This window comes from Indicator indicator, chromosome 28 (genome assembly GCF_027791375.1).
Source record: "Indicator indicator isolate 239-I01 chromosome 28, UM_Iind_1.1, whole genome shotgun sequence".
NCBI lineage: Eukaryota > Metazoa > Chordata > Aves > Piciformes > Indicatoridae > Indicator > Indicator indicator.
This window is the reverse complement of record NC_072037.1, coordinates 7,529,608-7,545,151: the sequence shown is the minus strand read 5'-3', so window position 1 is coordinate 7,545,151 and position 15,544 is coordinate 7,529,608. Positions and strand designations below refer to the sequence as shown.

The following is a 15,544-nucleotide window of genomic DNA, read 5'->3' as shown; positions in this document are numbered from 1 at the left end:
CATGCATCCAGAACAGTGTCAAGGCCTGAGCACCGTCCCTCAAAACCACCAAAGGATCTGTATTTTACTTGACATCCTTGTGATATTAGCTATGAAGAACACTACCAAAAAATAGATGGGACATAAAATTAAAAAAAAAAAAAAAAAACATCCCCATGACACCAAAAAAGGTAAGATTTATATTATTTTTACACAGAGCATTTTGAAATGAAGATTCATTTACAGATCCATGGTCTTTTGTGCTTATCATTATACAGTACCCAGTACTTTAATTGAAGGAGAAATGAATGTGGATGCTCTTGCACTGCTCCAAAGGAAATGCTGATACATGTGTGGGTGGTCTCTCTAAGATTTAACTATAAAAAACACTGGCATGGAAATCCATTTCATTATGCAAAAAAAGGCTGCAGGGGAGAAAATTAGAGATCAAGAGGTAGTAAAGAAAGAACATTACTTCAGTTTTGGTTCCCGTCCCTCACTTGTATATTGCCAGCATATTAGTCCAATCAGGTCATGCACCTTGGCATTTGCTATCGTCACAACGGTCATGGGCTGTAGTTTGTCTTGGCTTGTGTGCAGTGGGAGGTAGACATCAATTTTTTTGGTTGCCGTTGTACCAACATGACCCTGTCAAGAAAATATATTTCATTAGAATGTATTAAAGAAATGACAGAGCTAAGACAAAACCTGGGGTGGGTGGAATTATTTTCAGCAGAATGATTAAAATACACTGCTACAAGTTAAGATTGGAAGAAGCTTGACTGTTTAAATTCCTATTCTTTCACTGCTGTTTAATGTATCTGTAAAAATGGTAAGGAGTATTTGGCAATGATTTCACAGGTCTGAACTGCACTGTAAAATCCCACATTCCTGCAGGATCAAAAAACCACTCCAACCAAAAACAAAAGGTGGGATGGAGGAGGAAGAGAAAACTGACAAGGCTATCTAAAGCTTCAAAACCATTTTTCCATCAGCACTTAATACTGGCACTACCCTTGTTTCTACATAAATGGGGAGACTGGAGCCTATCCAGCATATTCCCACAGAAAGGAGGAAAAAGAAAAGCCCAGCACAGCTGGCAGTGCTCCACACATAAACCAGCGAGACCTGAACTCGACTCTTACAGACGCCAGCATTTCAGAGACAGTAACTGCAAGCTCAGAGCTTAAGACCCAACCAGCCAGACAGCACAGGCTGCTCAGCTGGGTAACACATCCTAAGCAGAGAACTGTGGCAAAAAGGAACATCAATCATATAGAGAGGTTAAGATGACCTTTAAAAATAAACCTTAGGCTTGACGTTGGTTTGCCAAGAGAAGACCAGCAACATCACACATACCACTGGGCCATTGAACTACTTGAAGACAACCAAGAAGGATTAACTACTACTGCTTTTTATTGGAACTTACTGTGTTAAAAAAATAAAACCTGCTTGGCACTGTGGAGATGAACAATTAAATGAACCACAAAATACACAGCGACATGGAGATCTACAAAGTTTGCATTATAAGGGAAAAAAAGGCTTGATCTGTTGTGGATAGGACTGCATTTTAAAACCAGAAACCTTTGTAACAGACCAAAGACTGTAGATCCTGATCCCCTCTTCAAAAGGCCCCCTGATGCAACTGTAGATCTCCATCTATCTCTATACATATGTGGGCCTTAAGAAAGTCGTGTTTGAATTAATCACTTGGAATTCTAAGTAACAGAATAAAAGGATTCACCACTATAAATCGGTAATGAGAGTATAAAACAGGGAGTTATATGCCATGTGCTAATTTCAATATATTGTTAAAAACCATTTGATCCTTCAGTGTGATTATAAATTAGAGAAATAATAGGAATTTAAAGATTAAGGTTATTCATACTAGCATAGCTAAAAGTATTATTTAAATCCATCTGAATACAATGAAATTTGTTTTTGAAGGAAACATTTTTAAAGTGCAGATGCCTCCTCTTCCCATGTTCTCAAGGGAAGAAAAAAAAGGTTTTACTAATTTAAAAGGCAATGTCAGGTTTGTAAGAAAGTAAGAGACATTCTTTCACCTTGTTTGGATAAGCCTTAACACAGCCTTTGGGTGCACTTGTGTGCCTGGGACCCTCTGACACACCACCCACACCCATGACCTCACTTCACCAAGGAAATCATTAGCACAACTGATGAACTACAACTGCTAGAAGAGAAGGGGTTTTTGTTTTCTTTTTCATCTTGCTTTCAAACTTACAGGAGTTAGTTTTAAGGAGAATTAAGCCTGTTTCCAGTAAGGAATCACCAGTCTCACAGTCCATCCCTATCTTTGCCCAGGTACAAACACAAAGCAAGAGATGTATGAACATGCTTGAGGCTGTGAGCATCGCTGACACTGGTCATTCTGGAGACAGCAGTCAGAAGTGCAGACCAGGGCTCTTAACTACATTTACATTTGTAAAGGGTATTTCTCAGGCCCGTGCCGAGGTGCTGAGCATCACCTGAGGGGAATTGCTTAGAGTTGTGCTCCTATTGTGCTGGTCACTGGAGGGGAATGGCTTAGAGCAGTGCTGCTGTTGTGCTGGTTACTGGCAGGCTGCTGAGCTGGCCGGGAGGGAGGGGTAGGTCACTGGCTTGTGCTGCTGCTTCTGCATTTTGCTACACTTTTCTGCAAATAGGCTAGGGGAGCTGTGCATCTTATCTTCTCATTAAACTCTCTGCATCTCAACCCAGAGTTTTGTTTTTTTTTTTGGTGTTACTTTCCCTCCTGTCTGCAGAGAAGAGGATTTATGAGAGGGGGCTGTGTTAACTAGGATACATATTTAAATCCAAGAATGGCAGACTCCTAAGTAATGCTTAGCCCTGATAATGGAAAATCCAAGAAAAATGGACAGCCAGATGTGAGAGTCGATGCCAAGGTTACAACTGATGTACACAGCATAGAACCAGAGAATGCATGAGCGAGCCAAGAACTGTAACTAATAACCAAAAAGACCAGATTATTCCATTAGCCACTACTACATGTACAGACTGTTTTATGAGCTCATAATGCAATAGACACATGTAGTTACAAAATAAACACATTCCAGGGACTCTGATTTTACAGCTATCACAAATAAGGTGGTAACTTCCCTTGGTCCCTCTTTCACAGTGCTCCTGTGTCTTCTTTGCCCTACTGGGTGCTGTTGCTTTGTGTTTGCCGATTTTTAAAATAAATTTTCTTTTGTCCTTCCCCGTCTCTAAATCTGCTCCATCTCCTCCAGCCTATTTTTGCCATCTTGCTTGTACAAACTCCCTGTTACTGATATCCTTGTTCCCTAACTCACAAACACTCAGCATGAACATCAACATGACAGGTGACTTAAAGCAGGGGTAATTCTGACCCAAGTTCAGATCACAACTGCTCTTGCAGCAAGGATAGCAATACCAGCAGCATCAAAAAAGTATCACAATTACACTCAAAATCCTTTTAAAAATGAGCAAAATATTTTTATTAATCAAAAGTGCTGTAAAAGTAATTGCCATAAGATATTATAGAGACCAAAACCTGAGATTTGGAAGCCAATCAGGCTTTCTATAAGTACTGAGAACATGCATTGCCATGTTAAGTGGAACCATTAGTAGAGCCTGTAAACACATGGGCCAAGGCTTAGATGGATCAATCACCAAGGCAAAAGGATCTGGAGGACATCTTCACTGTTTACTATAAATTGCTGATATTTCTTCTGAACTAGCATTAGACATCCAAACCATCAGGTACCTGTCCATTGGACAGAACAAATCCATACCCTTAGCTTGGTCCTGCAAAATATTAATTGTGTGGGAAGTCCCACAGAGCTCAATTACTTACCTGTGCAAAGCTCATTTGGTAAGGATTTGTAGGTAGTGGGACTGAGGGAATGGGACCCAATTATTAATCTCAGTGGCTAAGAGTTAAGGACCAAGCCATACTGGATTTAACTAGTAATAACTGGTGGGTTTTATAGGGTGGTTGTAGTCCTTTCTTTAGGATGAATCCTTCAGAACCAGATTACAGACACTATTGGAACCATAATTACTTTTTCCCTCCCAACTGAAAATGGTATTCCAACTGTAAATGCTCAGGAGACTCAGAAGATAAAGTACAATTACCTATATTCAAAAAGGCAGCATCAAACTTTATTAATAGATCCTGTATAAAATTCAATGTAAAAATCTATTCAGGGCCAGGGGCCTTACCATTTGGAGTTTCCCTAATAGCCTCCAATAAATCTGGGAAGCATAAAGGGGCTGTTAAATTAACATTTTCCTGATCTGTCACCTGTGGCATAGTTAATTTGTCAAAAAATTCTTTTAGCTTGTCACTGGACACTGTATATTCTGACAAATGAAGTCTGGAATAAAATTGACAAAATATCTCGTTAATTTTCTAGGAAATCACAAATCTGATTCCATTAAGCTTTTTATTGTTAAGAAACCTTACATTCCACCCATCCTTTACGGAAGTGAGCGACTGGATACACAGAAAACATACAATAAATCACAGATTTTTTTTTAGCATTTTTATTAATAGATTCTCTTAAGGGTACCTAATGCTATCCTGCAGCCTGATCTTCTGAAAATTTCTGTTTGCTGTTTTATAGCATTTCCATCTCACTCAAAGCAAAGATGATGTTTCACCATCTGCAATTCATTGGAGGAGACATGGCTTTGTGCAGCACGCACAGGCTTCAAGAGGCAAAAAAACCTGGGATGTTATTTCCCACATTACTGTTAATGTGGTGTGCACATAAACACATCGCTTAACTTCTTTGTATTTCTGGGGTTTTTTCCTATCACTGTCAGAATTCTTGGTGGTTGGCACATCGTAGTTCTTCGGCACACTACAACTACTGTTTTCTGCTGCTATTCAAGAGCTACACAAAATTGTCTGTTACTTGACACTGCTGAAAAGTATAGCCTGCTGGATTCACAAACTTTCTGCTATTTCTTTTCATTTGAATTAAGCAGATCAATTTCTATTTATGCTCTGATAATAAATAGCAGATAAGCTTAGGAAAGTAATTCCCATTAACAAACAAATGTCTTCTGAAAGAATAACTTCAAGGCTACTGGCTCCTGGGAATCCACGATTCTCATGCTGTCTAAAATAAGACAGCCACAAAAAAAAGTACAGTAGTATTTGGTGATATATAGTAACAGTAGTTGGACTAATTACAAGAACATAAGTAGTACCACCAGCACATGCATCTGTTGCTGGTAGTTCTAGACACCAGAATATGCGTGAAGGACATGACAGACAACTCAAATGATGAATTTTCATAGATCTTCTAGGACTGTATTTGCAAGCTGTGGTGTTTAATTACATAAATACTGGTTGCTACAACTACAACAGGCAAACTGCACGGAGAATGACTTCACTGGCTACATGCAATTTTAGAAATATCTGTAACATTACTCAATGTTCATTAATTAAATTAATACACCTTAAATATTAATGTGATTAAAGAAATTAAAGAAGAATTATTAAAGAAGCAAGCAAACATATTTCAACTTTATCAATTCTTTCAACATAAAAAATCTTTCTAAGATACAAAATCAACTTTTAATCAAAGCCCATGAGAAAATATATACCTCCCTCCAATACCAGATGATGTTTATCTTGAATAGATTATTGTGTGTCCACTAATAGCCTTCTACATGATACAGAAAGTTTGGTACAGGATGTCCACCCCAAGGACAACTTATACCTAAACACAGTTCTGAAGTACCTGCATCATGGGGAGTTAATTAAATAGTCACTGAGAAGAAGTTCTAAGCTGTATGCTTCTCACTCATGATTTCCTTCACTGCACACCACAGCAGAAAATTAAAACAAAGTCCATAAACATTTCTTAGAGAAAAAGTGATTAATTTTCAACAATAATAATTTACTGCAGCTTCCTGTACAATAGAGTTCTGTGACTAAATGTTATATCACTTTAAGATTAGATGCTCTAATGATATAATGCAAAGATTTCACTGAATCATTATTTAGTGGGAGTCATAAAAACCTCTTAAAATTAATCTTTCATGCACATCTAGCTTACCCAAAGTTAGCATTTAATTAGATGGCCTTGGCACGAATGAGCTTACTACTTTATTTGCTCAATCAGTATATGTCTCTTCAGTAATTATAATTAATTCAAGTCATTGACTCACCTCCTAGCAAACAATGCTAAACGTTACACAAAATGGAAACAAATGCCTACCCTTTGCCAAATGTAAAATGTCTTCTCACTTTTAAACTCAGTGAAATGTTTTTTGCTTTGGGTGACAGGGTATGTAATACACTCTGTGGTCCAGCAGTCACCTCCTAAACATAACTTACTCACATGCATTTAAACAATATACAGAAAATAAATGAAGGGGAAAAAATAGAAATATATTTACTCAGCATTTACAACACAAACAAAAGTTCTAACAGATTAGAGCACAGATGTTTATGGTAATACAGAAGACTATATTCTTCTAAGACAACCACTGAAAAGCATCATTTTCTAAGCTCTTGACTTAAAAAAAAAATTGAGAAAAACGGAGAGCAATTATTTCTTCATTCAAAATAAGTGGGACTGAAACAGTCACTTCACTTGTAAGTGAAACAGCTTTTCACTCATAAGTGAGGCAGTTTTTGAGGGGCTGAGTAGAAAAACAAGGGTCATAAAAGAAATCAATTGTGTTTAAGTTTAAATGACAAAATATCTAAGTTTTCCAGAGTATATGGCAGAAACCCTCACACTGTAGTGCAACCCAGTGCCAGTGCTGGCGTATGGATCGGAGCGAACACGCTGGCAGCAAAGCAGGACGAGGAACACATTTATAGCCTCAGCATCTCAGACCTGCAGTACCCAGCAGTGAAACGTGTAGCTGCAGCTAGACTTTGGTGTGGTGAGCAGAACAGCATCTAACATAATATGAATGGTAAGTATTTATAACAGAGTCTGGTTTATTTGCACAATATTGTAGCAGATCTGGAGCAAATGCCTGTTCGTTTGCATGTTGTATCAATATTCAGAGGTGTTACATCAAGTCTTAGTGTTCCTATGAAAATCCAGAGTACCGCTACTCTTTTTACTCTCTAATGCACTACACTATAGCCTACGGTGAAATGAATAGTGTTCTTTGTTTCTCATCAGGTGATTATATGATTATTTTTGTTATTCTTAAGTCATTCATGGAAAATACCACCAGTGAGGCCACTGGGACAGTGGACTGGACACCAGCAGCAGGTGACCAGGCTACCTTTGACACCCCTACCAGGCCTCACAGCTTCCAGTGACAGCTTCAAAGTTGCTCCTTCTCCTTTGTATCATCCTAGCTTGTGCTGCAGTGTTAGCAGATCACAATGTAAAATTCCATTAACGTTGTTAAATACTTAATTTATCTCATTCACACTGTCACTATTCATAAAAATTTAACCCAGTAATTTCCTGTTATACAAAGCATAACAAAGTATGAATATTTAACTACAAGGTAAATAACACACTATTATTTTTTATTCTAAATTGTTGACTTCACTTAGCGTGTCTGCTCTGTACAGCACCACACTATTTTTCAATTAAAGGTCCAGATGTTTCAAAGGCTCCAGTCAGCAGCAGCAGTTATGAGAAATGCGTTATCTGCATTGCAATGATCACTACAACATCAGCTCCAGGCTGCATTAACATACTCATGTTTTATTCCAGCCCCCCTCCTAATGTACCAGTTAATTATACAACACACAGCTGAGAAACATAACCTCCAGAGCTGGACAGTTTCCTTCCATGCTTCCACCTGAACAAATTTTTATATGCACCTCAAAACTACGATTTACAATATATAACCACATAGTCAAGTATCCCAAATTACTGCCTCTTCTTTCTTGGCATCCACTCCCACACTTAATAAAACTATGTAAGGTTCTGAGCAAAGAGTAAGACATATAATTCTTGTAACAGTATATTTCAATCATACTAACATGCATTCATTTACACAACTCACTTTAAAAAGGGTTTTACTTGAAGCACTATGAATATGATTTCTTGGTATTACCTCTTTCTGACATATTTATTTGGAATGGAGAAAGCCTGAGCTCCTGCCCACCACAGCCCAGACACCTTTCCCTTTCATGCAGCCCTGTTTTAGGACAAACAAACCTAGTCCCTCTTCAATCCTGTGAACTCAAATGACATTTTGCTAATGAGAGCCCCTCCCATGGTAGGTCAGCACAGCTCTGGTGGCACTGGTAAAGCCAAGCACAGGGCTGGAGGTGCCCTTCTCCACAGGGTGGATTTCACACCAACACCGAGCTAACTATGGATACTAAACTCCTATCTCTCCAGTTCCAATAGTTCTGCTGAAGAATGAGAGCCCGTATTCAGATTTATCAAACCACAATTGCTACAGCTGTAACTAAAATGCATTCAATTACACAGAAGTATCCTTAGTTTCCATGTAGTGAAGAGAAGGAATGGCCTACTTTGGAAGAATTATTTATATTTTACTTAGTAATAAACATCAGATTTGATACTGAGGAATAAAGTTATTCTTTGTGGCAACAAAATGCAACAAAAACTTATAATTAAAACTATGCCATAAACATTATTTGTGTGTTAAGAAACATGCCACAATATATTTTAATGAACAGATGCTACACAAAAGAGAAATGTTTTCAGAAATATTCAATCCTTGAACAGATCAGCCTCTAATCCTATGCTTCTGTTGCATAAAGCAGACAGCTTAAGTTCCTCGAGGACATTAGCCAACCTTAGGTGGAACATTTTTAATACATCACCGTGTCACTTTTTAATGTGCCACAATCTATTAACCACATGGCAAACTAACAGGGATTTTTAAAATATGGGTTTTATAGCTTTGTGCTGGTGATTAATTAAATAAATAGCCAGCGTTTCACAAATCATCCCTCTAATTAGTCTAAAGCAGACACTTTGCATTCGCTGGCATTATTGCCATCTGAAGCTCACAGAAGGGCAGTAGTGCCTGTGCACGCCGGATCCGGCGCCTCGGCACCGCACAGCCCAGGCTGGCACGGCACCGCGCAGCCCGCGGCAGAGTCACCGTCTTCACAGGTGCTGCACTCAGCTGGAATTTGACTCCAGCTGCTTGGAAAAGATGTTCTGTGTAATTATTCTCTCTCCTCCTGAAGGAAACAATCGAGGTAACAAAGAAAACAGGGCTGTATCTGGAATTTGACCTGCAGTAGCAAAGTTGTGCGTTCCAGAGAAATGAACAAATATTAAAGGCAAATGCTAGGAAAAAAAAAAGATTAGGAGCTAAATGATACATTTTCTGTCAAAACATTTCAAAGTTGAAGCTACAACTAATTATGTGCAGTCCGTTCAAAGAAGCCAAGCAAGGCTTATCATTAAAATGACTCAATTATTCTTAAGAAGAAAGAGAAAATCATCTGTAAAACCTGCCTGAAATCTCATCATTTTTACTGTACCTACCTAGATAGATCATTTCCCCTAGAGCTCAAATTAAACTCTTAATAGTTAATATGTTCAAGTTTTACCACAGGTTTTTCTCCAAATTATTATTAACTGGATGTTCCTATCTAGGAAGGATTTTATATGGAAATATGTTCTGCAGTGTTTAGTGACACTATCACAACAGCTTTCCCCCTCCTCAATTTAAAAACCATCAGAGAGATGGAAAATGATGTAGCAGTCAGGCTGCTTGTGAAGAGCAGGGCTTTATTTCCTCTACCAGGTGAGTTCTGTCACTAAACTTGCCCCTTAAACCAAAGTACCCTTATGTCCAGGGAAGATACTTGGATTATGCAGCAGTGCTCAAAGAATGGGTCACACCCCACTTGGACAGGGACATCACTCAGGTCACCAGGACACCATTTGATCTGCTGTGCCCACACCATGAGGTGCCCAGCTCTGCTTGGAGCACCCTGACTGTGAACTGCTACCAGAACCTTGGAGTTGCTCACGATGCCAACCTGCACACTACTCCCTCTGATCTTGTTACTGTAAGCAAAAAGCCTTGGGAAAATAATCTGTGATAAATAATCCTGGGGCTGGATTGCACAAAGGAAAATTCTGTAGGATTTGACTTGCTTATGTTACTTGTCAGTGAAGTGCATTCACTTAACCAAACTGAACTCAGACAACGACACTTCCAGCAATATGGTCAAAGCTTTTGTTCTGCAAAAACAGCTTCACAAATGCCTTTGTGTTCTGTTAAATAAAACTATTTGCTCCTCTTGCAAAAATAGAAGAACCAAAACCAATGAGGGATGTCTCTTCAGAGCTTAAGAACCAGGCAATGCTGCAACACCAGGGCTGACTGCCAAACTGACTTTAAAGCCACGAACCCACTCCTGACCTCCTCTTGCAGTCACCCCTCACCAGAGCAGCAGCAGGTCAGGTCTGCGAGGTCCAGCCAGTCCTCCAGTGAAGGGGCTCTGAGCAGCACAGTGGGGACACGTGGCCTCCACAGCAGCCAGAGGGGAATCATGAAAAAATTATCTTAGTGTATGGAATAAAGAATTACAAGAGCTGAGACAGAATTCTACCCTTTCTCAGCAATTAAAAAAAAAAGAAGAAATAAATAATTTAAAAAAAAAATTAAAATTGTCAAACCTTCAACCTGAGTTCAGACCTTGCATTTATCCTGTCAAAAAATTTGAAGTTCTCATTAGCTGTACCAGTAGCAACCTAACAGATTTTTTGTGCCTGACTTGTTTCTCTGTTTTTACTATCAGTAAGACTGCAAAAAGAATTGCCTGGCTGGGAAAATTTTATACTGTTTCTTTTGGAAAGTAATATTTACATTATATACAAATATGCTCTGAAATCCTGCATTATTTTTCTAATTAAGTACTGTTTTCCTTATTATTGTGCCCATAAAATTACTTTTATAAACATCTTCTTTTATAAACAGTGTAGTTAAAGATCTTTGATAACTATCCCTTATATCTAGAAATTTTATTTACATTTATCTGGATGCGGAGCAGATCTTCACATCTACTGCTTTCATTCAGCACAAACACAACCTTTTCTCTTTGAAAGTGCCTCTTGAAAAACAGTCAGTGATGTATGACCCAAGGCATGAACACAGTGGATGCGACAGAAAGGCTGGGCTGTGGCTTGAGGTCATTGTAAGCCCAAACCCATTTAAACCAATTATTTAAAGAACAGCAGTCAATGCATTCTGTGTATAGAGATCCTGATTCAGCATTTCCAGATGACCACAATACTGTGGGTTTGAAGAAGTCCAGGGCTAGCAATATTAAGACCTCTTACATCTCTACCCCAGCACTGACTGGTGCTGGGACTGTGTTTTTTTCATCCATCACAACGTAGCAGTTTAAAGCACAGTCTCTTCTCAGCTGTACCCTGTGAACGGACAAGGGGTAATGGATATAAACTACAGCACAGGAGGTTCCACCTCAACATGAGGAGGAACTTCTTCACTGTGAGGGTCAGAGAGCACCGGAACAGGCTCCCCAAAGAGGCTTGTGGAGTCTTCTTCTCTGGAGACTTTCAAGACCCATCTGGATGCATTCGTGTGAGACCTATGCTGGATTCTATCTATGGTCCTGCTCTGGCAGGGGGGTTGGACTCGATGATCTCCAGAGATCCCTTCCAACCCCTAACATCCTGTGATGTCCTCCTCACACCTTCAACAGCCACATGTCATTCAGGTGGTAGCTTTAAAAAGACTATAAAAAAGTTTAACCTTAGGAAGCTTTTGCCCTTAAAAACTCTGTTGGGTTAATTCAAGCAAATTGATCTCTTTGGGTCCCTTCCAACCCCTGACAACGTGTGATCCTGTGAACTGATGCAGGATTAAAACCTACTCTCCTGAAGATGACACCATGAAAAAAGACCCCAAAACCCCACACCACTTCAAAGTGCCAGACACAATCAGAGGGCTTCACAGCATTTTTTGACATGAAGTGCTTTCAACACTTTTTCCCCCCAGGTCTTAGACCCGTATCAGGCTAAGATATAATAAATTCAGAGACCTGAGAAACTTTTTTTTTGTTAATAAATCAATTTTACTCATCTTAAATGAAACCACTGAGATTAATTTTTTTTCCCTATTTGTCAGACAGGAAAATAAAGGAATCTTACATGGAAAAATCCAGACATCCAGCCTTTACAAATTCTGAGTGGGGAATAGTTACTAAAATCTTACATAAATAAATAAAAACTTAATAGAATTAAAATTTGTACTGGAAACAAGAATAAACCATTTACCACTCATTTACATTTAACTACAATTTTTTTGGTTAGTGATACTATGGCACTTGAACAGACCCACAGAAGAGTCCTTACCGTGCAATTAGTGTCAACACTTCAAAATTCTTTTTCAAGTACAAAGGTCAGAGCAAAGCAGACTCTAAAATACTATACTAGGAGAAATTAAAGAATAAACCCCCCAAACTTATCTCCCTCAGGAATTTTTTTTCCACAATAAACATGCCTGTTAAATGTATCCATCCAATCCTCCTGCAAAGAGCAGACATTAAAAACATTTGCTAATAAAACAGATCCATATTTCTTTGGCTGTTAAGAACCTTAACTTGTGAATATATTTTTCATTTGGCGTGATTTGTAATTAAGGGAAAGATAATGATATTAATAAATTGCTAAAAAATCAATTAGAAAGAATAAAATGCAATATGATTCAGCCAAAAGATTAACAAGTGTGTTGTAAAGACTACTTTAAAATTCTTTAACTCTAATTAAGCTTGCTTTAAAATGACCATGGCCCTAAACATGCTTTTTATTTAAATGTATCACCAAAATGGTCATTCATTAAAATTTCCCCATATGTTTCATTGTACCAGCTGTTTTCCTTCCCTTTCCATTATTTTTTTTAAGTAAGATTTCATGCTAAGAAAGTGAGTTTGCATCATAGAATTGCTTAGGTTGGAAGAGACCTTAGAGATCATCTATTCCAACCTCCCTGCCTTGGGCAGGGACACCTCTCCACCAAACTGGGCTGCTCAAGGCTTCATCCAAACTGGCCTTGAACACCCCCAGGGAAGAAGCATCCACAACCTCCCTGGGCAGCCTGTTCCAGAGTCTCACCATCCTTTTACTGAAGAACTTCTTCCTCAGTCTTACAACACTGCTTTCAATACATCAAGCATGGGACTTTTTTGCCTTGCTAAGGGAAGAATTTAGTGTTTGACAGCCATCCTTACTAATCACAGCACACTCACCTTCTATTCATACATCTCAAACTTTAGAATTTCTCTGGTGCTCACACCGTCTTTAGAGGGGAGCATTTTCAAATGGCTGAAGTAAAAGGACCTTTGAAGAGAAAAGCATTTTATAAAAGGCACTTAGAAACAAGCTTAAATGCAGTATTTTTGATAATGGTTCATAGAAGAACTGAAGGGATAAGATTTTAACATTGGAAGACTGGGTGAAGAACTGGAAAACTCTGGGAAAGAGAGGAGTGTGGTGACCAGAGAATAGGCACATGCACTGCTCTTCACCTGGTGATAGGTGAAAGGTACAGCTGGAAACTCTGAGCTGAGTGCTTTTTTTTTTATTATTATTATTGACGTATACTAGAATAATTAAATAGCACATTTGGTTTTACTACAGCATTGCCTTCTGTCCATCAGTAGCTGAACTGAAGCAAGCACTTCATGATGAACATACCACATCAAGACAGATTTTTGCAAGTAACAAATTCCTAAGCACAGACACATCAACAGACCTAGCATGTGTAATCAACTTGTATCCAACTGAAGAGCTGTCTGATCTCAATAGATTTTTTTTGAGTGCAAATTAGCTTTAAACAAATGGACTAGCAACCTCTCTCAGATAAATAACAGTGTCTTTAGTAAGGTACTAACATCTACTTTCTATATTCTTCTCTGACAACTCCATGGTATCTCTTCTTTCCTTCTCCTTGCCCCCACGAGGTACGGAGGAGAAGCTAACTGTGTAGTCGCATGCAGCACAGCAAATCAGTTAAATTAAGTCTGTATTTCACCTAAGTTGCATGGAGTGCAAACAACATTACCAACTTTTCCAATTTCATACTCTAGTACTCCCAAGTAAATAAGATAGAGGGAAAAAAAAGTAAAGTTTTCCTACAAATAGAAACTGTCACTTACTAGGATGTGATCTTTTCAGTTCATGCATCCTAAATGCATGCAGAGATATTATATGCACTTTCTATTTAGCAATTTAATTATATCTTTGCAGTCAGAGAGTGGCAATGGTTTGCAGTAATAATCAGGTGAAAGCATTCTCACATTAATATGCTGGAATCCGATGTGTTAATTTGATGCAACTTTGCGTTGACAATATGTGATTAATTTGTTCTAAGGCTAGCTATGCTCTGAGCTCTGACAGTTTAAAATGCTGGGTTTCTTTATCCATATCACTATTTGACACGCCTTAGCCCATTGCTTGGCTAGGACCACTGTTAATTTGTAATGAACTGGCTTTTCAGGGGGCTCCTTCATTTTTAATTCTGTCAGTGTCACCTCCTTGAGGAAAATTATAAGTTTCCTTAGGTGTGATTACTGCCAAGTGCTGCTGATAAGAGGTTTGAGAAAACAGGGTTTTATAAAGAAGTCAGTATTTAATCTGCTGAAACAGATTTATTGCCTCTAGACAGATAAATACAATAGCAAGTACTTTCATTTAAAAGTAATTTCAAGTTCTCCTTTACCTCCAACCCTGAAATAAGAACACCTAGGCAATAATAGCAATGTTTTAGGGAAAGAAAAGGTGCTATATAAAATTTATAAAAGTAACCAAAGCCCCTAGAAAGGGACACCCAATTATATCTCTATCCAACTTAATTCACATGGAATGTGAAAACAGACCAGCATTGCTGCAATAAGAGAAATAATGCAGCCAAATCACTGAGGACTCAATTCCTCAGCAAACCCAACAAAACTCAGTGAGACATGGGCGGGCCACTGCAGGACTCAAAGACGCATTCATCCCAGGAGCATTGCTTTGTTGAGAAGTGAGGAAAGCAGACTTACAAACTGAAGTGAAACCAGCCCATAGGACACTGGGATTTCTGGTACAGGAATGTGTTTTACCCTTAGAAATGGCACAATCCAGCATGGTGGATTGTGCAACCATCTGAACTTATCTAGCCAGAATTGAGAACTGCATCCCAGGCTGTTCCTGAACTGCTGAGGTCTGCAAGCAATGGATGACAGGTGTCTAAAAATAGTTGGGTGGCCACCAGACCACCTGAATGCAATCATTCTAAAGATATATTAAAAATAATTATGTAAGTTAGTTCTAGCTCTAATATTATGCTTCTGCTGTTTACAACAGTGTCAGAATCTCCACATAAAATTGACAGGAACAGGCTGGGATTGGGTGAAGCATTTGAACAATCTCCCAAATTCACATTGCTCCCATATCTTCTGTGATCTTCATCAACACATTCAAAAGCTCTTATTTTGTACAGCTGCTAATATGTACAAGTTCTCACAGGTGATGTACTTTGGCATTAAGTCAGCTACATGAACTCCATCTTACACACAGGAAGATGTCCTGACTCCTAATGTACTTCTTTGATCTATTTAGGATGGAGATGGATCAATCCT

At 38.6% G+C, this 15,544-nt stretch overlaps 1 protein-coding gene across 3 annotated transcripts in view; it reads right to left on the bottom strand.

The window, feature by feature from the left end:
* Positions 1-15,544, bottom strand: part of MAPKAP1 (MAPK associated protein 1) — a 94,579-nt gene that overhangs the window by 59,398 nt on the left and 19,637 nt on the right. For all 3 annotated transcript variants that reach the window (XM_054393429.1, XM_054393431.1, XM_054393430.1), the window contains exon 4: positions 455-627. In XM_054393429.1, the coding sequence (XP_054249404.1) occupies positions 455-627 (173 nt within the window). The remainder of the gene's footprint in view (positions 1-454; positions 628-15,544) is intronic.